The 27,982-nt window shown below is 39.1% G+C and overlaps 2 protein-coding genes across 2 annotated transcripts in view; both read left to right on the plus strand.

The window, feature by feature from the left end:
* Positions 1 to 27,982, plus strand: part of Naglu (N-acetyl-alpha-glucosaminidase) — a 57,225-nt gene that overhangs the window by 3,293 nt on the left and 25,950 nt on the right. The window lies entirely within an intron of this gene.
* Positions 473 to 27,930, plus strand: LOC140225644 (solute carrier family 35 member F3-like). The gene is made up of 3 exons (XM_072305223.1): positions 473 to 884; positions 25,182 to 25,271; positions 27,382 to 27,930. Exons 1-3 carry the CDS (start codon positions 698 to 700, stop codon positions 27,729 to 27,731), a joined length of 627 nt encoding a protein of 208 aa, XP_072161324.1. The 5' UTR covers positions 473 to 697; the 3' UTR covers positions 27,732 to 27,930.

Raw genomic sequence — 27,982 nt, forward strand, 5'->3', positions numbered from 1 at the left:
CGTTTCAGGGACACTTCAGGAAATTTTTCTCGAGCCGAAGCATTTTAAAAAAACGTTTAAAAAAATCAAGTTGTAAAAGGACAGAACAGTCAGAAAGTCAGAACAGAACCTGAGGAAGCAGGACTTTATGTTCGTAGAAAATCTATTTTACGTCTTATGTAGTTCATTGCTTCGAAGTATAATCAAATTGGAGCACTAGACCGGGTTCATAAGAAAACGAATCAATGACGAGGCACTTAAGGAAGCCGGCCTAAAACACCCCTCGCATAAAATCTCCGGAGATCTTTTAATTTAAGTTTAAGCAACTAAGACTTGAAATATTGAGCATTTTTTTTAAAACTTCTACTTTTGTTGTACAATTTATGTAATTTATGAAATGTTTTCCTGCTTAAATTTTTAGATTATTCCCTGGTTCAACATTTGCCGAACTTCCGAAATGGAATAATTTTGCTGATGACTATTGCTGGTGCGTATTTATTTTTGGTAAACTTAAGCTTGATTACATCTAGTGCTACTGCGCCGTTATAAATCATCCTAATCTAAAATATGTGAAAATAATTGAAAAAAGAAAAAAAATATACGTTGGAGTTACAGTGATGCTAACTAATACTTTCAGTTACGATTGTAATGTAAGAACAGTTTTAAAGGTAAGTTTTCATTTTCAAAACATTGTATAGTTTTTCTTTGAAACGGTGGTATGCTTTTTAAGAAGGTTATAGGAAATGCCAGTTACGGACAAATAGCGCTCTTCTTTTCTGTGATCGGCCTAAACGCAGCTCTACTGTGGCCTCTTTGCCTGGCGCTTTACTTCACTGGCGTCGAAGTAATCCACTGGGATCAAATACCGTGGCCTGCGTTACTTTCCGCAAGCATACTATCTCTTGGTGAGTGCACGAGAATATATTTGTAGAAATAACTTCTGAAGTTTCACTTTTGAAAAATCTAAAGCAAACAAAGCCATTCCAAATAAATTTACGCACTCTTAATGTGACAGAGGAACATCTGGACCGCGTTAAACAGAAAGGAACCAAGCTACATCAGCTATTGCCAAATTTAATTGGGCAATTTAATTTTTTACATGAAAACGGTTGTGTGGATTTTCGAGCAAATTTCAGTGAAAATTCTCCGTGGTGCGAAGCAAATTCCTTAAAATTTTCAAAGAAATCCGAACAACCGTTCTCTCGTAAAAAATCTAATTGCCCAGTTAAACTTGGCAATCGCTGATGTGGCTTATCTGTCTTCAGTCCAGCGTTGGAGGTAAAAATACAATTATAAAGATTACGACTCTTTTGTCGCATTCAAAATGTGCGTAAAGTCATTATTTTGACGTGTGCTCTACCACGGTTATGTAGTCTCACAAAAGTGAGCCTTCACTGTACTTTACTTTGAGGCATTGTTCCATCCATTTGATTTAGATGATTGAGTTAGTTAGGTATAACTAACATAAGCTCTGAATTAAAATGAATGCACTCACAAGATGACAAGTTTGACAAATGCTTAGATTGATAACAAATATGAGTGTAGCTACCGACAGAGGGGAGGAGTGGATGGAAAGGGACTATGTATTTTTTACTGAAGTCATGTGACGTGATGTTAGCACATGTTTTTTAACAGATCATGTAGGGTCCGCAGTCGCAAAACTTGTGCAAAGCTAATGGAATCCGTCACATTTAATTTGACAGTGAAAAAGTAAATTAAGAAGACCTCAATATAAAAGCACTCCAGAGTTTAGACACCATTTGCGACCATCTATAATTGACGTCATTGCACTTTCTTTATTATTAGACCTTCCTCCCCTAAATACTTACGCCCTCTTACATGGGAAAAAGGGAAAGAAAGCTTGAGCAATTCGATTTCTACTTTCCTCCCTTCATCCTTTTCATGCACTTTTAGAGACTGTACAGGAGAAGTTTATTTTCTCTAATATGAATAAGCATCAAAATAATAAATTAACTGTTTTTATTAAAACAGTAGCGATTCCTGTTGAAATCGGCGAGACAAGTGCACTAATACAAATTATCACCGAGGAAATGGAGAGAATATTAGCAGAGTACAACCTAACATCTCTGCGGAAAATAGTAGTGCTACAGGTGGCCCTACAAAAAGCGAAAAGTCATGAATTGAAGCGATGGCCCCAGAGGTCTAATTTACCTCCGGCAATCGGCTGTAAAAGAAACCGTCTCTTTAAAAAACGAGAAGATGACTATAATAAATAAGATAGACACAAATAATACTCAATAGGCTCACACTAGGTATAATAAAAAAGATTCAGAAGTTTGATGTAGTCAAAATAAGAAAATAATAAATAACAGAATGCACTTGCGAATTGCGACTACTACCTAACTGGTATCTTGACAAACGGAATAAGACAGGACACAAAAATTCTAATAAAGTAACAAAATTGTAAATCAGAATTTCTTTTATTTGATAAAATTATTTTTTTCCCATTCATTTTAAATTTCTGTTTTCACAATTCTACCAACCACCAAAGAAAACTTTTACATACAATTTTAATACAATTTTTTACATACAATCTTCTTTCTTTTTGAAAAAAATACAATTTTCTCCAATTAGAAAGAAATTAAACAGTTGCTAACGGTGTTTCGTACCTTTCTACATGCAATAAAAGTATTAAACTAACAGTCGATGTCTTAAAAGTAAATACATTAAAGTTACATAAGCTCTGTAAGAATACGGCATTATCAACTATCTGCACTGAATTATGATAGATGCACAGAGACGTTCATTAGGTTACCAATGCTGAACCGATTTCCTTGTGGCATAAACAAAATTTTGAAGGCCGTTCGCATATATTCTCCTCAAAGTTCAAATATTCAAGTATCTACTTGAAAATATCGTTTTAGGAGTCTTTCCGCCGATAAATTAAAAAATGAGGTACTTAAGGCGTGCAAATCTACCGCGGAAGTTAACGACCGAAGTTGGCTTGAAGATTTGCTGAAAGATATTAATAGAATTTCAAAATTTTTTTGAACGCAACATTATGATTTTGTCGTTGATCCTCAACATGCATCGTAGATTTGCGCGCCTTAAATGAAAGGCTTGGAGGACAAGGCGCAAGTGCAGTTCCTGCTATTTTGAGAAATACATGTTTGAAGTTTCGAAATTACACGGATCCTGTGGTGCAAAGAAAGTTCAAACTGACTTTTTGATGCTTAAAAATTGGCATTTGGGAGCGAATTTTTCTCAGAATATGCATTAAGACTTAATTTTACATGAATTCATTAATATCTCAATTTTTTCAAACACTGTACTTACGTGCCTTCTGCTCCAAGTCCCTCGAATGTATTTCGGAGGTGTGAACAATCATTTATTGTGAGCATAACGCTTCATTGCACTCGCCAGGAAGGAACAACTTTGTTTTTTAGACGAGATTATGAAAGTAAATACAAATTTGGATTAAAAAAATACAGATTCCTACAATCAGCCAAATGCCTTTGTTTACAATCTAATTAAGAAGAAGAAAAAAAAAACATAGAACAATATGAGCACTTGGAGATACAAGTGCAGTGCGTCGGCAAGCGTTGCTAAAGTATCTCGTCGGCTATTCCAAGTACAAATCGACCTTGCTACGTCAAGAATAGTCATTACATCTCCCAAGTAGCACAGTGCAACGATAATATTGAACTTAAATTGCAATTTGATTTCAATAAAATTGTAATTATTTTACCATCAAATTGCAATATTTTTACATCATTTAGTCAATTTATGACGATTTTAAACAATCAACAGAATGAGCTTCATGTGTCAGAAAGATACGCAATATGCAATGCAATGAAAAATTTCAACTCGTTTCAATTTTATTGCAAGAAGTTTCAATAAATGGAACCCCTTCAAATAGAAGCTGGGCAACATACACAACACTCAGTGGAATTGCAATACTTATTTTTACAACGTAATTGCTACTTATTGCAATTCGTGCTACTTTTGTCTATAATTTTTGCATTGATTAATTGTCTCCAATACGCTTGTCGGCAAAACATGAATATTGGTTCACAGGTCATTGATACGATCAGAAGAAAAGTAACTCTTCGCAGTTTTTCCCATTTCTTTCGAATTCTCTTTAATCAAACGCTAAGTCATTTTGGATCAACTCCGAAAAAATCAAAATTCTTCATCTGTAATCGATGTATTCGCTTTTGTCTTCGCGTGGTATTTGCACACATTTACTCTAAAATAAAAATACACCATAGAAACCCAAACTAATAATATACAGAAAATATACAAATTCTTGTATTTTAAATCGAATATTCGAGCAAGTTTGCGAAGAAACGTGGCACTTCTCCAAAATTGCAGAACTTTAAATAAAAAATTCAACGAGAAAAAAGAAGCAATGTAGTTGGAATTTCCAGTAATTTTCAATGGAATTGTTTCTAGTTTCACGCTTCAGTACGCGTAAATGAGCTAACTTTCGTTCGTCAAGATTACTTGCCTGTGAGAGATAAACCAAATTGGGAGGAGCGGCAGTGAGAACTAGAAGATCGCATGTGAAACTTTTCATTTTTATGCAAGAGAATGGTCAAAAACTATCAGTTAGTGTTTTATTCATTCATGAAAGGTGCTAAAAGGAGAAGCATGAGACATAATAGTTTGTCTATGCTATCGACCCCTGTGTAGGTATTACTACCAAAACCAGCACCTATTTGTCGGCGATTAGCCGAGGGTAAAACCCTCGTTTCCACCGTCCACCACGAGGAGGAACCGACATCAGACGGCAACGCTTCCATCGTCCAACTTACAACTCCCATGGCATTGCGTTAATTTGAAATTCAAAATTTTGAAGAAATTTTGAAGAAATTGAGAAGAAATTTTAAAAGACAAAGGCATGGGGCTCATGCCTTTGTTTCACTCGAGATCGGATGCCCTATAGCCGGTCCGGACCGACCAGTTTCCTCCTTAAGATCTCTTCTCCGTTCTGCTTTTTTCACACGGACTCCCGCGCGAACGAAGCACAACGGATCTACTCAGTTCCTACGAGATCAGAGGTTTAGTCGAGTGAGATTTAGTAAGGATAACCAGTGACCTCTTCAAGATCTCATGCCATGAAGAGTTGGGTCGCCTCGAGGTCGCGCACCCTCACTCACAACAGTGAACAATTCGCCAATGACCGAATGCAGGGAACTCCTCTACCACCGTGCGATCCAGCAGTGAGACAACAAACTCGTAGCTGGATACTCTCTACAGAGATAGAGATTGCTGAAACTTTGTCCGGCTTGTTCGGCCCAGGAGAACAGAATACCCTGAGCCACGAGGCCCCGGAACTCTCGTGAAGTATTCGGCTCTCCTGCATCAAAACCTACTTCAATCTGCAACATCGCCCCAACCACCAGCCCGTTTGAGAGGCGTCCGACCCTCCGGTTCCGACTTTGCCTGGTCTAAAGTGTCCGGGGGGGATGACGGCTTTAGTGCGCAAGCATCGGCAGATACCGGAGGTTGACCAGAACAGGATTGCCAGGCTTCGATCGGTCACCCCTGCATTTGGTCGCTGACGAATCGCGCAAAGTCGGTCACAGATCGGGATTTTCAGACCACTGTGTACCGGTTGATCCTTGCACCTCGCGGTTCAAGGATATGGCCTAACTACTATCAGTGGTCCTCTGAAGATCATCATTCCCCTCAAGTTCCTCAGGTTCCGCTTGATCTCTTCCGTAAGCCAGGGATATGGACTAACAACCAAGGTAATAACGTACCAAGGTTCCGCTTGATCCAAGGCTGCAATGGATATGGCCTAACATCCAAGGTGTAAACAGCCTTGCTGCGCGTGAAGCAGGGCACCAAGGAAGCGGTTGATCCATGCCCGAGCGTATTAGGGATATGGGCTAACAACCAAGGTAATAACGTACCAAGGATGCGCTTGATCCTAAATTGCTCGTTACGATGTGTGAAGAGATATGGGCTAACAACCTGAGGCGAGGGAGGGTGCAGAATCACAACAGGTTTGCCGGCGTTTGGCACGAGTCGGAGACCCGCCCCAGGTCCACCACGAGGAGGCTCCGGCACCAGACCCGCCCCCCTCTCATTTTCATCTCATTTTCATTTTCATTTTCATTTCATTTTCATTTTCATCTCATTTTCATTTTCATCTCATTTTCATTTTCATCTCATTTTCATTTCATCTCATTTTCATTTCATCTCATCCCATTTCCATTTCATCACAACTCATTTTCATTTCATCTCATCTCATTTTCATTTTATCTCATTATCATCACATTTTCATCTCTTTTTCATTTCATCCCCTTCTCATCTCCGTTTCATCTCTTTTTCATTTCATCCCCTTCTCATCTCCGTTTCATCTCTTTTTCATTTCATCTTCTTTTCATTTCATCCCCTTGTCATCTCCGTTTCATCTCTTTTTCATTTCATCTTCTTTTCATTTCATCCCCTTTTTTTCTCCTTTATATCTCTTTTTCAACTCATCTCCTTTTCGTCTCTTTTTCATCTCATCTCCTCTTCTACTCATCTCATCTCCTTTTCATCTCCTCTTCTATTCATCTCCTCTTCTACTCATCTCTTCTTCTATTCATCTCGCTCTTCTACTCATCTCCTCTTCTATTCACCTCCTCTTCTTTTCATCGCCTCTTCTTTTCATCTCCTTTTCATTTTATCCCCGTTTCATCTCCTTTTCATTTTATCCCCGTTTCATCTCCTTTTCATTTTATCCCCGTTTCATCTCCTTTTCATTTCATCCCCGTTTCATCTCCTTTTCATCTCCTTTTCATCTCCTTTTCATCTCCTTTTCATCTCCTTTTCATCTCCTTTTCATCTCCTTTTCATCTCCTTTTCATCTCCTTTTCATCTCCTTTTCATCTCCTTTTCATCTCCTTTTCATCTCATTTTCATCTCATTTTCATCTCCTTTTTATCTCCTATTCATCTCTTTAAAGTCCAGATACTAGTTCAAATAAAGCACAGTCACCGATTAAATTTAATCAAATGCATTAGTCTAAAGATGATGAATCATTAACTTTGACAAAAAACGGTGCCTCCATCTGCTGTAGGTAGGATTCAACCTGTCATTATCAGGGGGCTGCATGTTGTAATGATTGCAAATCAAATGAATTTCGAATGAAAATAACTCCAAGTATTAATGGAGTCTGTCTTTTCTCATCCGTATGTCTCTATTATGTCTTACCCACAAGTATTCATAATGGAGTTGATGCTGCTTTTGAGATGCTAAAAAACGTAGCTTGCTTCGATGAGCAGTCAGGCTAGGAGGACACATAGGTAAATAAGAGCACTGGACGTGCACTGCAACTCTAAATTTGTATAGCTGAACTTACGGTATATTTTCCTTTGATTCAATAAAATTGTTTCCATCAAATCTCCGGGCAATCAATTTTTTATCGGTGAAAGAACAAATATCTAATATATTCGGGGCAACACGAATATTGGGAACTCCACCGACGTACGCATGACAATTTCACGGGTCTATAGTCCAGGCAAATAAGCCATGAAAGGGGCTATAGCCTGCAAAAATCCCGGTAGCAATGTTTTCATCGATTCCTATGTAATTTTTGACGCTGAATCCGAATTTCAACTTTGCGCCATTAAATTCGGACCGGAAAGTTGCCAAATTTGGCAAAAATGGCCTAAAATCGGCCTTTTTTCCGGATTATGGCCTGTAACTTGCCAAAAATTGATCTGACGATAAAATTAGTTATTTTCAGAAATGAAGCTCGTTAAATTTCCTACAAATCAGTTCCTATACATTTTTTGCTCAGGGCAAAATTAAGCGCGCTGGCGGGCTCCGAACTTTGTGAAATGTGCGAAAATTGTGCATACTGTAATGTGTTGGGTTATCCTTATTATTTACATCAATTCATTTCACTAAGTGTAAATTTTATCATCTGCACTTAATTTGTCCAGAAATTACTCGTCGGACGATTAAAACAGGAGACATCGGGCAAAAACCGCGAAAAACACAATTTTCGCTCATTTTTTAAAGTTCGGAGCCCGCCAGCGCGCTTGATTTTGCCCTGAGCAAAAAAGTGTATAGGAACTGATTTGTAGGAAATTTAACGAGCTTCATTTCTGAAAATAACTAATTTTATCGTCAGATCAATTTTTGGCAAGTTACAGGCCATAATCCGGAAAAAAGACCGATTTTAGGCCATTTTTGCCAAATTTGGCAACTTTCCGGTCCGAATTTAATGGCGCAAAGTTGAAATTCGGATTCAGCGTCAAAAATTACATAGGAATCGATGAAAACATTGCTACCCAGGATTTTTGCAAAAACCGCAAAAAAACGCGATTTTCGTTCATTTTTCGAAGTTCGGTGCCCGTCAGCGCGCTTAGTTTTGCCTTGAGCAAAAAAGTGTATAGAAACTTTTTTATGGGAGTTTTAACGAACTTTTTTTTAAAACAACCAAATTGTCGTCAGATAAATTTTGGACGAGTCACAGGCCTTAACCCGCAAAAAACCAAAATTTCGCTCATTTTTCAAAGTTTGGAGCCCGCCAGCGCGCTTGATTTTGCCCTGAGCAAAAAAGTGTATAGGAACTGATTTGTAGGAAATTTAACGAGCTTCATTTCTGAAAATAACTAATTTTATCGTCAGATCAATTTTTGGCAAGTTACAGGCCAAATCCGGAAAAAAGGCCGATTTTAGGCCATTTTTGCCAAATTTGGCAACTTTCCGGTCCGAATTTAATGGCGCAAAGTTGAAATTCGGATTCAGCGTCAAAAATTACATAGGAATCGATGAAAACATTGCTACCCGGGATTTTTGCAGGCTCTTTTCCTTGTTTGCCTGGACTACTACTCAGGCGACGCTACGGGGGCAAGCAGATTGACACCTTGGCACCTTGGGTCTCAAGGGTATTACGGCGAAAATATTGTTCAATGGCATCAAACTCTATTTTTAAAACTCCTAATGCACTTTTAGCATCTCATTTTTACTCTCTATATCGATTTTTTTTCTTTATTCATTTATTAATTTATTTATTTCTTTATTTCTTTCTCTCTTTCGCAAGCCACTCATTTCCTTAATCATCCTTTATTCTATTTAATAATGAATGTATGCCAGAGAAAGGAGCATTTTAACACCAAAACAAAAATTGTACTAATGAAAAAGATAGGGGTAAGTAGCTCTAATTTATTGCTAGCAAAAATAACTATCAATTATGCAACTATCATTGCTAATTAAAAGGAAGAGAAACGAAATGAAGATAATCAAATGAAGTCACCTGAATAGATGGAAGTTACTGGTGAAAGAGGAGGGTATAGAATTTTCGTGAGTGTTGTGCGTTTGAATTATCAAGAAAAGTTAAAAAAAAATAGTTCGTTACCCATTAGACCTATACCAATCCTCTCTTTAACGAAAACTGAAAGAAAAAAACAGAGAGGACGAGGAGGTTTTAATTATTCGTCCCGTCATTATAGACCCCTGCCAACTCAGACATTCTTTATCTGCTGAAGGGGTTTCCTCTACCGCCCTCAGGCCTTGCCGTGCACCCGGGTCCTGGGTCATTGGTTTCGGCCTTCAAAGGATGCCATGGCTGCCGACCGTCCAACGGAAGTGCAAGCACTACTGCGACCCCAAACCAAAAGCTGCGGTAGCGTACGCCCCCCATTCTAATAAAACTGGACGCTAGAATATTTAAAATCCCCAAGACCACTCTCTGTTTGGGAGGGGGAGGGACTGAAACTAAAGCACGAAAGTTAATTGAAATTTTGTTCTTTTTTTGTTCTGCTTTCTTTTCTTTTTCTCTCTTCTTTCCCCTCTCTTTTTCTCTCTTCTCTTCATTCTCTTCTCTTCTTTTTCTCCTCTTTTCCTATTTTCTTCCTGCTCTTCTTTCTCTTTTCTTCTTGCTGTCTATCTCTTTTCTTCCTGCTCTTCTTCCTGTTCTCTTCATGCTTCTCTTTCTTTTTTATTCTCTCTTTTCTTCTCTCTTTTCTTCATGCTTTCCTTTTCTTCTCCCTTTTCTTCTCCCTTTTCTTCTCCCTTTTCTTCTCCCTTTTCTTCTCCCTTTTCTTCTCCCTTTTCTTCTCCCTTTTCTTCTCCCTTTTCTTCTCCCTTTTCTTCTCCCTTTTCTTCTCCCTTTTCTTCTCCCTTTTCTTCTCCCTTTTCTTCTCCCTTTTCTTCTCCCTTTTCTTCTCCCTTTTCTTCTCCCCTTTCTTCTCCCCTTTCTTCTCCCTTTTCTTCTCCCCTTTCTTCTCCCTTTTCTTCTCCCCTTTCTTCTCCCTTTTCTTCTCCCTTTTCTTCTCTCCTTTTCTTCTCTCCTTTCTTCTCTCCTTTCTTCTCTCCTTTCTTCTCTTCTTTCTTCTCTCCTTTCTTCTCTCCTTTCTTCTCTTTTCTTCTCTCCTTTCTTCTCTTTTCTTCTCTCCTTTCTTCTCTTTTCTTCTCTTTTCTTCTCTTTTCTTCTCTTTTCTTCTCTCTTTTCCTCTCTTTTCTTCTCTTTTCTCCTATCTCTATTTCTTCTCCAGCAGAATAAATCTCACTCAATTGATAAAGTTTTTTGATGCAAGAAAACACAGAATCAATGGCAAATCTTTGGAGGCCCAGCGTTGCAAAATTTCTGAATTTATGTTTGAGAGAGGAGCATTGCAGCCCCAGAACAAAAATTGTATTAATGAAATAATTTATTGCTATGGAATAAAATATTTAACAAGGATGCAACTATCATTACTAATAAAAAAAAAGAGGAACGAAATGAAGATAATCGATGGAATGTACAAAGAAGATAATATTCACAAATTCCATTCTAAATTTTCTTGATTTTCCAAATGTACAACCCTCACGATGACTCTATTCACCCCTCTTTCACCAATAACTCCCATCCATTCCGATGATTTCATACAATCGAAACGAGATACGCGGTTTAGTAGTTTCACCGTCATATGTTAGATACATCCTTGCCGCTCAGAAATTAAAAAACTGAAATCTTTTTGATAACGCGACACCACAAAAAAGAAGCAAAAAAAATTCTTCATTCCTATGGTGTCAAACTATTTTGCAATGAGGAATTAATATTTAAGACTCAATTTTAGAACAGCGCAAGTGCCATTAATGTTCTTATGCAAAATGTAATTGCAATTACATATATTCTGCAATATTCTGCAATTCGTTCGCAATTCATTCTGAGAGCAGGAAGGAGTTGGAGAGATTTTACCGTGATGAAGCGATGATCCGTAAAGTCAGGAGCAGCTCTGACGCAAAGTGAAAATTCTTAGTCTTCGTACACAGCCTTGACGAATGTTGGAGAGACCACAACATACTCGTAACTGCAAAAGAAAGAAAAGAATGATTTAATAGATAAATTCTACATAAAATAGTCATACAATAAATAAAATCGTTCCCAAGGAGCATAGAGCAATGGAAATTTGAAAGAATGGTACAAGTTAATGGAAAAAACTGCAATTTTTACCATTTAAATTGCATTATTTTTACATCTTATGAATTCCCATCGTAAGCGATCAAATAGTTCTATGTATAGGGCAGTAGGCAATTCGCAATACAAAAAAGTGTGCCTTATCGCGATTTTATTCTAATAAATTTTGAAAAGAGGAGTCCCCTCAAATGGAGAATAGACAACATACGCATCTTTTCGATCTGATTGCAGTAACTTTCTCATGTAATCGCAATTTATTGGAACATAACTTGCGCTGTTTTTATTTTGAAGCACAATTTGACACCATCCTCCCGCCATCTATCCCTTGACGTGTTATAAAGATGTATGTATACGATCCCTACGGCTCAGAAAAATGGAATTTTATACCGACCACAATAATGGCTCATCTGCGAAATACAGATTGTGGGTTTAACTTGTTAATTTAAAAAGAAAAAAGAAGAAAATACGGAAAAAGAAAAAGAAAAATTCCTGGGTTTTGAAATATGCGGCTGGATTGGTTTTTACAGATTTAGGAAGAAAACTTAAGCAAACTTGTTAGCTTTCCTTTTCCACCTCGCGGAAATGCACGGATATTTGCGAAGTATGAATGATGGACCTGTTATGAGAAAGAGCGCAGCGTGTAGGAGGTAATAGGCGTTTACCGTGCGTCATTTCAATTATTAGTATTCTTACTCCACACGCGTCTAGAATAACTTAACAAAAGATTACATGCTCCTCTTACAAGCTATAGTCGCACCTTAGAAAAGTTGAAAAAATGAACGTGTGAAAAATGAGGATGAACAATGAACATAAGGCCCCGGGTTATAAGATGCCGCCTTCCCAAGTAGCAAAGTGAAAATATTTTATGAAAAAAGAATTAATGGAAAAAATTTAATACATTAAGACAAAGTAGCTAGCACTATGGAAAATAGACAGATTTAAAGTGAGTGTCACTATTTACCAAAGAAAATAGGTCAGTTTCCTGTCTACAAAATGGATCTATTTTCCGTCTAGAAAATTGATAGGGCTATTTCCTTAAGAAAAATGATCCAAAAACCTAATGGAAAATAGAGAAAAATTGGACATTTTCTTTATCTATTTCTGAGAAATTTAAAATTCAGAAAACAGAAAGAAAAAACACTGAATGGAGACAGCAAAATTTACTGTTTTCCTTGTATTTGACAGATAGGAAATAGAAGTTTTCTAATAATTTTCTTACTTCTATTTGATACATCTATTTTCTTTCCATTTTCTTTCTATTTTATTTTTCTGTCTCGAAAATAGACAGTTTCTAAATTAGTGCCAGACAGAAAATAGGACTCCATGCTATTAGGGTTGTGCTAAAGCCAAAATTGAAGTTTAATTGCCACTACAAGCCTATCCTTCATGAATACTACAAGCTCTACCTTAGAAGGACTTACTAGTCCCGGAAGTTTAAAACGTATCGCAGCGAATGCACGCAAAAGTTTCTATGTATGGTAGGCATGTAATTCTGATTCCAAAACTTTGAACTTTGCGCGAAAAACGATCGCGAAGAGTCTGCAAAACTGTAGGTATACTTCACGCATCGCGCCGCGTCATCTCGCCGAGCTTGCGGTGCAACCTGATGTCTAGTCTCGCTCTCGGTTCTTGAATCTTACAATTAGCCCATTCAACTTGTCTACTCCTGCGTTAAGGTCTTTGAGTCAGCCGAGAAGAGATTCTCCTTCATTTCGTCGATGTGCAATTTGATCACCTTGCAAGTCGAAATAGTCGTATCACGCGTTCAACTTTTGTACTCCTGCGTTAAGGTCTTTGAGTCAGCCGAGAAGAGATTCTCCTTCATTTCGTCGATGTGCAATTTTATCACCTCGGAAGTCGAAATAGTCGTATCACGCGTTCAACTTTTGTACTCCTGCGTTGAAGTCTCTAAGTCGACGGGGGGGGGGGGGGGTGTCTTCTCCATTGTGTGAAACGCAATTCAATCAATCAGTTACAAAAGAGACAAGCACCAATAATAATGAGAATTCGAGAAAAATGGGGATAATCGTTTTAATTGACCCCGTATAAATCTCAGAGCTCTAAAATATTAAAGCGATGAATTACTTAATCACGTTATTAATTAATTTGCAATTTGAAACGGGTTTTTTAATACAGTTTCAACTGTTTTTTTGTATTTTTCTAACTGGTACTTGAGCCATTTTGTTACTGACCGATTCACTTTTACCCTCTTGGAAATCGAAATGGTTACGTCACGCGTTTCGTCCCGTCCAACTTTTTTACTCCATGTTAAACCTCCGAGACAGCGGGAAAGAGACCGAACTCATTGTCATTGTTGCGGATACGCGAGAAAGCTTCGTTGCTTCCTTGCTTCATATAACTGGGACCGGATCTGTGAAAAGGGACCTCATCCTCCGGAAGAAATATTCCGAAACTTTGAACTTGGCGCGAAAAGCGATCACGGGAAGCGCCTGCAAAACTGTTGGGATACTTCAAACATCGCACGATCTCCGCTCTCGCTCTCGCCTCTTGCCTCGCGAATCGCTCTAATGGAGAATTTACATGCACATTTTTTATTGCTTCATCTGAACGTACTTAAGGTGATTCGATGGACGCCATATTTCGTGTCAGAACGGCATGCGATATATCGCATCAGTTGGTTCCATTTTCTCAGCTACTCGTCATTTTTCTCCAATTTTGAGATCGCAATTCTGTTGTCTGGAGACTGAAGCATTCCCTTACCAATTTTAGCAAAGAAATTCAACGTAATAAAGGCGTTGTTTTTTTAGAGAGAAAACATCGCATTCGATACTGATATCGAAACTGCACTCGAATGCGATACTTTCTCTCTAAAAAAACAACGCCTTTATTACGTTGAATTTCTTTGCTAAAATTGGTAAGTGAGTGCTTTAGTCTCCTGACAACAGAATTGCGATCTCAAAATTTGAGAAAAATGATTAGTAGCTGAATAAATGGAACCAATTGATGCGATATATCGCATGCCGTTCTGACACATAAAATGGCGTCCATCGAATCACCTTAAAGAGCTGATTTCACAGTATTTTTTATAATTTTTTTCTGATATGGGAAATAGTATAAAAATAGATTTCGAAGTGAGAAAATGCACCCAGTGATCTCATCTAGCGGCATTTCCCATTTCAACGCACGTAATTTAGCGGAATAGATCACTTTGTTATACATCTCATATAATAGTTAAATTCATGAACGAAGGGTATCCTCGTGCACAGTTTACTCAGTAGTTTCCACTTAAACGCATAATTCATCAAATTTCGGACGTTCTCCATTGTATAGGTTCCGAAATGCGGATGCGAAATTTGGAAATGCGTGGGACAGTGCGCGCACAAAACTTCGGAAGGTGCACGCAAAAATGGAGCACGTTTTGATCAAAACGTAATACATTTTTTATCATCCATTATCCAAGGTTGTAGCCCACGCAATTTTTCCACCGCCTATACGCAATTCGCGAACGACCAATCGGTCGTTGGTTTGTGGAAATTCTGCGCCTCTGAAAGGATCTTTAAAAGAATGGAGATGTTGCATTTGTGAGGGATTTGCGATTTGACTGTTGTTTCTTGTGTAAAAGTTCGCGAGAAACACGATGGTGCCACTGGTTTTCTCTGAAATAATCTCCCAAGCTCAAAAAAAGCTCTCAAAGTGAGGCCAAAATGGAGGGGATATCCCGCCCTACTCTGAGAGTCCACCTTTGCATCAAAACAAACTCTCCATGCAAAGATAGGGAGCAAATACATTGACGGGGCTGCCACTTCATTTGGGGACTCCAAAACTGAAAACACGGCAACCCTGCTAATGTATTTGCTCCCTATCTTTGCATGGAGAGTTTGTTTTGATGTAGAGGTGGACTCTCAGGGTAGGGCAGGATATCCCCTCCATTTTGGCCTCACTTTGAGAGCTTTTTTGAGGTTTTTTTTTTCAGAGAAAACCAGTGGCACCATCGTGTTTCCCGCGAACTTTTATACAGGGTGGCCCAGACCTACCGTACCAGGCCTTTTTTTCGGTTAATTTGGGTCGTACGAAGTCCAGGATCGCGGGGATGAATAGGGAATTGACCCCAAGGAATCCGAATTTCATGGTCCCAGAGCCTCCCTGGCGTCCCTTGGGGCGTAAAAGGGGGGTCCGTACTTCAAAAGTCAGGGTTAATGTCCAAATTTTGAAATTATTTCATCGGAATCGGAACGTACGGAAATTTTTAACCTGAATCGACACCAAGAAATCCAAAATCGGACCATCCGGGTCCAAAATACCGACCCCGAAAGGTGGGGGACAGAGCCCCCTTTAAAAAAATATCAAGTTCGTTAAATTGACGTGGAGAGTCGGAAAAAATGTGTATTCATAGGTAATCGACCCCAAGAAATTCAAATTTGAGGGTCCCATTGTCCTCGGACACTTTTCTGATGGGGCACAGGGGTAACCTCCACACCAGTTAAATTTAAAAGTTCAGAGACCCCTGTGCCCCATCAGAAAAGTGTCCGAGGACAATGGGACCCTCAAATTTGAATTTCTTGGGGTTGATTACCTATGAATACACATTTTTTCCGACTCTCCACGTCAATTTAACGAACTTGATATTTTTTTAAAGGGGGCTCTGTCCCCCACCTTTAGGGGTCGGTATTTTGGACCCGGATGGTCCGATTTTGGATTTCTTGGTGTCGATTCAAGTTAAAAATTTCCGTATGTTCTGATTCCGATGAAATAATTTCAAAATTTGGACATTAACCCTGACTTTTGAAGTACGGACCCCCCTTTTACTCCCTAGGGGACGCCAGGGGGGCTCTGGAACCATGAAATTCGGATTCCTTGGGGTCAATTCCTTATTCATCCCCGCGATCCTGGACTTCGTGCGACCCAAATTAACCGAAAAAAAGGCCTGGTACGGTAGGTCTGGGCCACCCTGTATAAGAAACAACAGTCAAATCGCAAATCCCTCACACATGCAACATCTCCATTCTCTCCATTGTGGCATAATTCAGTGCACGTATAGTCTACAATAATTCATCCATAAAAATTTTATTCATTACTGAAATAAGCTTGAAATCTAGGTTTATAGAGGTGCTCATTCTATAATCCGTATATCAGAATTTTAAAACATCATAAGCGCCATGACGTCTAGGTAACTTCTTTTGAGCGTGGCATTTGACACCATGAAATGAGCCAAATGTCTCAAATGTATGAAGTCTATGTGGAAATTTTCTTAAAAATATAGTCTTCTTTGAATGAACAGAATAGACTGATTTAGTGACTACGTCATTTGATATGATATCAAATTCTTGGTCCAAACCAAAACTGATATATTGACCTTATATGACCTCCCGTGCAACTTCGTGAGTTAATTCATTACAATTTAGGTATTGACAGACCATAAACAATTGAGAACTCATCAAGAACAAGAAATTTCGATTGCAAGAAACACTTGCGGGCGAATTGGACCACCATGACGCGAAGGACTCGAATCATAGATAAGGTCATGTGTTTGTTTACACTTGAACTATGACGTAGGTACTAAATCAGTCTATTGACATCCAAAGGCGATGAGATTTTCGCTAAATGATTGAGACAGTTGCCGCGTCTTAGTAGCACTGACTATAAAAGAAAGTTGAAGAAATCGGTAAATCCAACACAGAAAATTCTCAAGAGGGGCCGTTCAAATATTACCTAAGCCATTTTGGCCGACTGATTAACCCCTCTCCCCCCCTGTAGGAAACAGGTGTAAAAGTGTTTCAAGCTGAACCTTTTCACTACTAACCAGTTAAAATTCACTTAACCAGTTAAAATTCACGTAACCAGATAAATTTCACCACTAAACAGCGAAAAAAAGTCCAATGAAAAGTTTAAATCCGGTATGACCACTGACAGAGACAGAGACATTCAGGGTGACGCAACGACAGGCTCACAGGAATAAAAGAGTGCCTTCAATTTCGAGTGATACCACAGCACACGCAAAACTCGGTAAGTCGCATGCTTCATCCCGCACGGGTTTTAATGAGGCCGATGAAGGGGCAAAGGACAAACATTTTAAGGTTTGATGGATTATTAACCTCATATCGACGGTGCAACAATCAAACCTCGTAGCTCGGTTTGCGACGTTGCAGATTTTCTGTCGTTTATAATTTTTTAGGTGAAATACTACCTTAAAATAAATTCTTAAAAACCCCGTGATTTTTCTCCTTCGTGAGAGGCAGGTCAAATGCGTAGTATCCCGGACGGTGGAACGTTACCCCATTCCAAGGTAGCCAAATTGACTCAAAATATTCATCAATTTGACTCAAATGTACCTGTGCAACTTTTAGTCATTTTTCTGTTTTATTCCATTAAATCTGAGGAATAATCAGTGAAATTTTCAGTTAGAAATGCCCGAAATTTTCCTTGTCGATATGCAATTCGCGAGGGGAAATTTGGCAACATTTAAATGGAGTTACGTTCTTTCGGGTGGAGGGGGGGGGGTGAATTAACGGAGAGGAGGGAAGTCAACGGCCAGTAAATACAAGAATTTAGATTCTTTGCAAATGCCACGTATAAAATACGATGCAGAAGGAGAAAATAATTTGTCAGGGAAAATTGAAAAACGAGTTGAGTCTACGCATAATTGGAATGTTAACATAATAATGGGAAAAAGCGGAAAATTTGAAACATACGGTAGTATCAAAAAATAAGACTACATACCTTCAGCGACTCGTAAGTTCATAACAGACAAGTTGTAAAGCTGGAAAATCTGAAAAATAAAACAAAAAGAAAATAATAATCGAAATGTATCAAAAGGATTAGAGCCATGAATAACAATGAAAATTGGGAGTCACATTTTCCGGCCACCACCATGTAGAACTCGGGTTTTTCATAGTTTTTTTTAAATTTTTATTGTAATATTTCGGACTGAAAATGACTCAGTTTTGAGTCGAAACGTCCCGGGAGTTTTTTTTTTTTTTTTTTTCCTTTTCTTTTTTTTTTCGTGTATCTATTTTAGCCTCGTTTCCCGTTTCCCCCTTGTTTTTCTACTATTTTCAAGATGGGAGAAATAAGTCTGCGAGTTAAATATGGGATTCGGAACATTTTAAGTTTATAATTAGAATAATAAAAATAATACGAGTTTGAAACTATGTAGATTGCGCAGATGGAGATATGTGGTGGAAATTTAGGCGGTAGGAGTAATCACTTCTACTCGATCTTAAGGTGATTCGATGGACGCCATATTTTGTGTCATATCGCATAAATTGGTTCCATTTTTCAGCTACTCGTCATTTTTTTCCAATTTTGAGATCGCAATTCTGTTGTTAGGAGACTAAAGCACTCACTTACCAATTTTAACAAAGAAATTCAACGTAATAAAGGCGTGGTTTTTTCAGAGAGAAAGAATCGCATTCAATACTGATATCGAAACTGCACTCGAATGCGATGTTTTCTCTCTGAAAAAAACCACGCCTTTATTACGTTGAATTCCTTTGTTAAAATTGGTAAGTGAGTGCTTTAGTCTCCTGACAACAGAATTGCGATCTCAAAATTGGAGAAAAATGACGAGTAGCTGAAAGAATGGAACCAATTGATGCGATATATCGCATGCCGTTCTGACACAAAATATGGCGTCCATCGAATCACCTTACAAATCCTCTTACACAAAGGTAAAATACTAGATAAAGCATGATTTGGGATTCTTAAGGCCAAGTTAATGATGCAAAAACCAGTAAAGTCGTTCATTTCCATCGTATTATCCAGGGTGATCCAGAATTAAAACGGTCAGGAGCGTGATCTATGGGTCAAAATAAGACATTTTTGTTGTATAAAGTTTTTTCCAAAAGTGCCCCCAGTCGAAGCTACGCCCCCCCCCCCCCCCAAATGTCGGAAAGTAGATAGTTCATCCAGAATTTTGGCAACGGTTGTAACCAAATCTCATGAAAATTTGTACACCCCTGCACTTTTAAGCCCTAAATTCATAAATGATCCGCAAAAATCGAAATCTCAATTTAAAGAGGGGGTACGCCTCGACTCCCGCAGTCTGGCCGTTTAACCCTGCTGGATCATCCTATATTGGATACTTCCCAAATTGATTTCCACCTGCAATATAATATCCTCGAATAGCTAATCAGCAAATTATGACTTATCGCCCCATGAACGGTTCAAATTTTCGTATAAATCCCTAGGTGCCTACTTGTTTCTAGCTGAAATATTAATTTACACCGTAGGTGATGCCCGATTAAGGCATTTAAATGATCAAACCCCATAAATGTTTCAATCATTGCAAAATCTCGCTTCGATTAAAAAATTGGAGAAAAACATCGAGTTGTAAATATATTGAAGACCCATTTTAAGAGGACCAAATAAAAACACAATCCAATTGTCCGACGATCAATCCGACCGTTCATGGAAACATTAATTAAGGTAGACTCACTTCAAACTAGGTAAAGCTGAAGCTGCTAATATGTCACGATTAGGAGAGTACGCACATGTAGAGTCACATATGAATTTCGCGAACGCAAACGGAGCCTTCGGAAACGCCCCTGAAAGTCCAAAGAAACCACAGATGATGCGGTGCAAACTGAATTTCAACACGCGGGTGAATTGATCGGATCAAGAATTCGTTACAAAGAAAATGCCTTTCTCACCACGATTACTTTGAGCGAGGATTTGCTCACGACACCTTGAAATTGCCTCAAAAGACAGTTGACAAGCACTTCAAGAGGAACAGCACAACCGTAAAAGAAACGTTTTGACGATGGCGATCAGATTTTAAATTTTAAGCGCGGCTACTGTCACCAGTCGGATACTGCGCGCAAATGGGAGGCAATCTCTGAACTAGACTGATGAACAGGTAACTGGCAAAGGGAAATGCCATAGGCCGGGCATCGTTTGAAGGGGGGGGGGGGGTTTCGCACGTGTGCTCGGACGATCTGAAACCACCGGGACTTTTCAGCCGCGATAAGGAAAACCGCCGTAGGAACCTCCAGGCGATGCCAAATTTCCTTTGATAAAACACGAATTTCCTGGTAAACTTATGAATATTTTCCTTCCAATTTTTCAGATAATTTTGCTCGCAAGTTTACCCTACGTTCCTGAAAATTTCAAGGAAAAATATTCACAACTTTCCTCATTGATAAACGTTTATTGAGGGAAATTTGGCAACTCTCGAATGTTCATACGCCGGCGTTTTTCCTTAGCACGGCGATTTTGGTCCGGAGAAAGACGTGTGCGTGTGTGGGCCTAGCCCCTCTCCTACCCTTGACGTTTCAGAGTTTCAGTCTTATTGTCGCTCCCTATTATGTAATCGTTTCGAAGTTTAAAGAAACCGATTTGGCAGTTCCATCTTCCTTTTCAGACCGGTTCTATTGTTACCCTGTCTAGACTCTGTAATCTGCCTAAGATTTCCTGTTGATGAAAAGAAGCTGTCTAGCTCTCTTTTTGACGACGCCGACATGACGAAACGAGACGAGATGGACGTACGAACCTGATTTGTCTGACTGGTCAGCGCAGGGTTGCAACATGGGAGGGGGGAGGCTGAAAGGAACATAGATACAACCTCTCTGACAGCACGGGTGGCTTTGACGAAAGTCTACAAAAACTCGCAGCCCCTAAATCTTAAAGCGGGAAACTATCACGGAATACTTCAGAAGAACATATCCGGTAAAATGAAAATCGGTCATTGATTGCATTGAATTTTTTTCCTGAGTGAAAAATATTTTTTGCACCGTATTTTGGTTCAAAAATTAAGCAGGCCTGCAAAAAGATTGTTGGGAAAATGACGGTTGAATCTTATGTAATCTTCAGCGCTGAGTCTGAAAATGACCTCATAGTCTTTCTCAATACCCACCAGCTTCCGGGAAATTGATATTTTACTCAATACAAGCTTTTCAAAGAGAAATTCAATTTGCTGCGAAAAAATTCAACAAATTACTGTATCATCGCATTTACATATATCCCATAGGATTGCAAAAGGAAAAATCAAAAGAAACAATCGCCCCCCCCCCCCCCCCCTACATTTAGGACTCATAAGTCAGAGGATGTACGAGTGTATTTGGCCACATCTCCTTCGAATAGTTAAAAGATTTTTCGATCCAGGCAAGTGACTTACCAAATCAACATTGAGGGAGTAAACGTAAGAACAAAAATAAAAATGACTTCCAAAACGATAACTTCAAACCAAATATCATGAAAAAAGGCTACCGATAACGCATACAATGACAACCGACACGAGTGGCAGAATAGTAACTCCATTGATTGTGAAACTCCCAGAATTAAAAAAATCCCGAGGAAATCTATAGAGAAAATCGCCCCTTAGGGACTCTCAAGTCAGATTCAGTACGTAACAACATTTCGTTTAAAAGGAAAATTGAAGCTCCGAGTGCAAAATGGGCATTTCTTACTTGCAGTGTCTTAGGATCTCCGTTAACGTTTCATCCACTAAAATTAAAGAAAATGAATTAAAGTCCTTAAAATTTAACTGAATCCTCTATAACATATTACAATGCTGAAAATTAAACAAATTAGAAAATTCTCCTAGTGCTCCGCTCTCTATAATAGAAATCGACAATGAAGATTCTTTAACGAAAAAATGCGCTTTCTGCACCCAACCCTTCAATTTTTGATGATATGAGCAAGTGACTTACCAAATTAACACTAAATGGTTTATGAACAAACTGACTGGTCAAATATCATGGAATATCGGAAAAATGGCTGGCGAAACTCGCACAATAACGGATACAAGTTTTCTCATCCGACTCAAAAGCGACTCAGCAAAAAATCGAATCGGACGGAATAAGTTATGTTTCAAAATAATTGATAGCGGGGCGAGGAATCGCCAAACTTGACAGAAAAATCAACTCTTCAAAATCACAATCCACTGAAATGGACTGAACCGTCACCTCCAGACTTCACGGACCCTGCGCACCTGACTAGTGACTGCCGCAAGACGTTTCACGTAGCGTCTCCGATCAGTCTCTGGTAAGGGGGTAAGGAGGGGGCTATGGGTGGTCAGATAAGCCGAACATCCGCTTGGTAGAATCTCTGTCTGGTCTTCTGGCGACAGGTAACACCGGCCCGGCCGGTGGCCGGTATCGGAGAAAATTCTCTTATCGAGGCTCTGATGAAAAAGGAAATCGGCAGTATAAAGGGTCATTCAAAAGTCACTCTCCACTGGTCATAACTTGAATTCTAATTATGATACCGACTTGCGGTTTAAGACGTTTTTCCTCATATCGAGGAGGGAAACTTCTTTAGGTACATTCCAGTTTTTGATTCCCTCGGGAGAGGGGGGCTGGGGCGACTCAAATATTTCAAATGGCCACCCCCCTCATGGCAGTGGTGCGTGACTTTTGAATAACCCTGTATAAAAGGGATAGAGCCTGCACTGGGGGGAAAAAAACACATTGGATCTAGAGTCCAGACTCTTGAAAACATTGACAAGAAAAAATACTCTTGATTCAATCAGATTTTTGCTTAAATCAAAGGAAATCCGCTCAAATGAAGAGGCTTGGTTCTTGATTTAAGCAAAAATCCGATCGAATCAAGAGTATTTTTTCTTGTCGATGTTTTTAAGAGTCTGGAATTTAGATCCAATGTGTGTTTTTTTTTCCAGTGTGGGTGTTGTCGAAGTGGTGATGACAGATATCAGGGGGAAAACTTAGGCAAGGAAGGGTGGGACGGATAGTCACCCCTGCCCAAAACACGAATCTCCAACTCCGTTCCTACAAAGGACAAAGTAAAGCAAGAAGACGAAACAAAGTCGCAATTGAGGCGTTGGGTGCAGAGAGGGTATTTCTTGGGTGCGGTGTTTCAGAATTTCTACTGCCGCTGATTTATATTTTAGAGAGGAAACTGTTGGGTGCAACTGTTTGGGGTTTCGAGAAAATCAAAATGAACAATCAGGGGTGCAAACTGTTCTAGGCCTCCGCAATATTCTGCCATGCGCTGGGTTTCCGCGAAAAGATTATAACAACACGCCGGTCAAAATTTTGTGGAATTTTTTACTAATTGAGTTTTCGGGTGATGCAGGAAGGGTATTTCTTGGTTGAGGTGTTTTAGATTCCTCACTGCTAGTGTAAGTTTAAGAGATGAAATTATTGCGTGAATTTTCTGAAACTTTCAATTTTAAGCATCGTGAAATCGTAGAGAAAATTCAGTAAAAGTTTTAACGAATTTCATGGATTTGCCTTAACTTTAGTGGATAAAACGTTAACCGAGATCCTGAAACACCGCAACCAAGTAATGCCCTTTCTGCATTTAGCGCTTTAATTTTAGAATGTGTGCCAGAGTTGCATTCCTTTACCATAGTTGAAAATCTGAAATATCTAACAAAAAAAACAAAAAAAATCTCAGCCTCCACAATTTTTGCACCTCCGTAAACAATCGCCTCCCGGGGGCTTACACGTCTTACACTGCCACGCTAAGGAGCAACGCAGTTTAAGCCAGTCCTATTGATAAAACACGAATTTCCGGGTACAAACTTATAAATATTTTTCGTCCAATTTTTCAGATAATGTTTCTCGCAATTTCACCCAAAGTTCCTGAAAATTTCAAGGAAAATTATTCCTAGCTTTCCAAAAAAATAAACCTTTTACTGAAGGAAAGGCCACTCTCGAATGTTCGCACGGCGCTCTTCCTTAGCACGGCAGTATACTACACATAACCATATCTCCTTCGAAGAAATACGATTTTCAGTGATATAAATGCAAGCAACTCACCAAATAAATACTGCTGAAGCGCATACCGCATACTCAGGGACAGAATGACTTCCAGAACGATATCCTCCAACCGAAAATCATGAAAGTCACGGAAAAAAAATGCCACCGAAAACTCTCACAACTGACAAGAATGAGAAAATACTAGCTCCACTGACGGTGGTACTTAGCAAACTCTAGAGTTAGACCGGAGAAGTAGCGTTTCAAAATCACAAGCGCTTTTATCGGGCCCGCGAACTGTCGAATTTTACAGAAAAAATTAGTTCCTCAAAATCGCAAGCTATTGTATAGAGGTGAACCGCCTCCCTCGGTTTGACGTACCCGACTACGGCACGTGTAGCTGGACGTCTTGTTCGATCAGTCTCGGGAGGGGGGGGGGAGGGGGGGGGGAGCTAGGACTGTTGTAGGGGTGGTCACTGCGTATTCAGATACGCTGATCATCCGTTCGGCAGAATCTCGGTTTGGCGACCGGCCGGCGCACGGTGGATCGAGTCTTCAGGAGAGGTCGGACGTAAAATTTTTGACTAAAACTGAAAATTTAGATGTTTATTTCGTTACCAATTCAATTTCTGAAGATGACACTGAGAGGAAATTTCACCATGAAGCCGATGAAACCGCCCTCAAACTGCTTCGTTTCATATTTTCGAAAGCACAAGCATTTCAAAGTTTCCAGATTGTGTCCGACTTGTGTGCGGCGGCGCGGTGTCGGAGAAAATTCTCTTATCGAGACCCAGAAGAGATCGCAACTCTCCTAAGCATGAATCCATCCACTCTACCTTGCTAAGAAAAAACGCCGTATGTACATCCGAGAGTTGCCAAATTGGCAACATTGGAAACAGGAAAAACTCCAAGGTCTTTGCAAAAACTCAGGACCGACGCGAAACTGTCGATTTCTCCGTTTATTTGCCGGGCTCGGCGGAACCGATCTCCATCCATTCAAATCCATTGAAAATATGGATTTTGCGTGAGGCAAGCTGCCTCACTAAGAATCGATTATTTTCCATACATTTAAATGGAGGAAAATCAGTTTTTAGACTTTCAAGAATCGCCACAGCGGTCAAGGCGGATACCGAGTCTTATTTGCTGCACCTTTATGATTAAAAGGAAGTGACATTATTCACTGCATTTTTCCTAATAAATTTCTACTTGTGTTCCAGTTGCAAATTTGCTCGGTAACTTCTGCGTTGCTGTGACCTACGAACTTTTCATCACTCTAGGACTAATAACTGCAGTTCCTGTGTCAGCCGGTAAGTTGCAAATCATTGTTTAGGTACCACCCTGGTAAAAATTGGCAGTAGAATCTGTGTTCCAAAATACCATAGACCTACGGCCGGCTGTAAGATTTCCAATAGCTTCTATTCTTCTATAGCCGGCTACACAATTTCTTGCAGCCTTTTATAGCCGATGGCGATTAAGCAACTCACAGCCAGGCGATGAAGTGTATGCTAAACGTCACTAATTACGGATGCTAGGACTTAGTGAGTTTTTGGACCACTGCTCTCTTTTTGGGCTGTAGTATCTTGATTTATTTTGCGAGGAAAGCTCCGTACTTTTGATGGATGCCTGCCATTCCTAATATATTAGAGCGCCTTCAGTTTCGTATGATACTGTGTAATACCTCTGGTGTGAAATAGTTGCTTCAAGCGCCGTGGCACGCTGCGGTGTGGCAGGCGAGCAGCCAGCGCGAGACGCGCATCGGCGCCTACAAACCTAACAGGGATACTTCACGCGTTGCGCAATGCGTGCAGTATCCCTGTTAGGTTTGTAGGCGCCAGTGCGTCGCCGCTCCGCTTTGTGTTAGGCTCTATATTTAATTCGGCGGAGTCAGCGTTATTCAACTCATGATTTTGAAATGTTTGCACATCCTGTATGGATTATTCTCGTTTTAATTGATGAAAAAAATATGTATTAAAGGAAAATATTATGTGTGTTTTGTAAATATTAAGGCGGTTCCGTATCAAACTTAATGATTTCCAAAGCACACGAATTTCTACACAATTTCTTATAGCCTTTTATAATCGATGGCGAAAAAGCAACAGCCAGGCGATAAAGTGTAAAGCCCGGCTATAGGAACTATAGTCCGGCTGCATAATTTTTTATCGCTTCGTATAGCCCGGCCGTATGGTTTTCTCCGCATTCTACAGCCAGCTATATGATTTTCTGTAGCCTTTTTTAGCCGGCTATAAGAATTCCTATGGTATTTTGAAACGCAACTCTTATCGCCAATTTTTACCAGGGCGCTTATAAGCAGGTCTATATTTGACCTCGTATATTTAAAAATACACTCTGCCAGAATTCTGCGCATTATAATTAAAATTTTCTGATTTTGATGAGCTTTCTGGAGTTTCTTCAATTTTATAAGTTTGAAGATTAAAATAGAACTGTGAAACTCAAAATTCCGCCTTAAACCTTTAAGTTGGTCAGTGAAAAGTGCAATGATTCAAAGAGAGCTTCAGCTTTGACGAAACAAGCAAATCTTCTCTCATACTATTGTAAGTGATCTTCAAAAGCAACACTTGACTATCCGCAGAAATCGTATCTTCCACGGAGAGATATTTCACATAGAGCAGACTTTCGTGAAGTTTGACCGACTAATAAGAATGTCAGGTTTTGGGTAATATACTTCGAAGAACGAGCTATTCATTTTTGTACTTCACTTTTGTACCTATAGAAAAAATTAAACAAGTGAAATCCAACAATTTTAGCTGCGAATATGGAAGATTGAAACTTCAAATAGCATTAACTGTTGGACTTTGAAATATTGTTAAAATGAGCGAATAAAAAAAAAGAAAGAAATTAAAACATGTACGCGCTTAGGAAACCCCCTCTGTTCTTTTTCAAGTAATGTTCATGTGAAATTTGTCATAAAAAAAGTATGTAAATGAAGTTTGATGACTTCTAGAAATCACTCATATCGATACTAAACATTAAATAAACTTCAAAAAATACGAAGTGAAGAACTAAAATTTGTTACGAATTATAACTTAAAATTCACCGAAGTAAAGTAATAAAAAAAACTTGCGAGAAGGTGAGATGGCATTTTTACGTAAAAAAAAAACAAAAACAAAAATGTTTTCTACCTCCAACATCTTAATAGGTTTTAAGGGTATCCTTTTAAAAGTTACGAGTTTTTTACCTATTTTAAACAGTCTATCGCACTAGGTACCTAGGTCTATCGTAATATTTCAAACTGCAAACTTTAAATCATCTTAGCACCGGTCCGGTTGGATACTTCTCGTCGTTTGCTGATCTTCGGCACTAAGGACCTTTTGCCATATGGCTATTGATGATCACATTTCTATAGCACCCTATTTGACATAAATACGTACATAACTTTACTTTTAAAATCTTTTCCAGCTCTAGATGTTGTTCTATACGGCGCAGATTTCAAAGGCATGAAACTAGCGGGAATAATTTTAATATCAATAGGATTCTTCTTGGTCATGTTCCCCAACAACTGGCCGGATTACATCACTCGAGTGCTCAGGTATGTAGTGAGCTTTTATTTCTATCCGCAATCATCGATAAAGGAGACATCGATTCCTTTTCTACTAGAGAAGCTGATTGAGATAAAGCTCGGTAGGAGTCTTCCTTACTCATGTGATCCTCAAAGAAGTTCCGTCTTTTTACCAGCTTCACATACTTTAACCCTTAGATGTCCAAGACTTTGTCTATACGTGAAGTTTCAAATTGACTCGTGCTTATAAATACATTGAGTCTGATAGTTTTTGGATTATTATATATCGACGGTGTAAGTCGGCAATCACATAACTCGATTTGCGACGTCGCAGATTTCCTGTCATACTTTGTTTTTTTAAACGGAAAACTACTCGACGGCAATTCTTTGAAACTGTCGTGATTTTTCTTCTCTGTGTGATGGAAATTCTGCTAAAACTTCACGGAATGATGGCCATTCGCTCACCTTTAAAAAAGAACATAGAGGTCCCAATTTTTTAAT

This window comes from Bemisia tabaci, chromosome 10, assembly GCF_918797505.1.
Source record: "Bemisia tabaci chromosome 10, PGI_BMITA_v3".
Lineage (NCBI taxonomy): Eukaryota > Metazoa > Arthropoda > Insecta > Hemiptera > Aleyrodidae > Bemisia > Bemisia tabaci.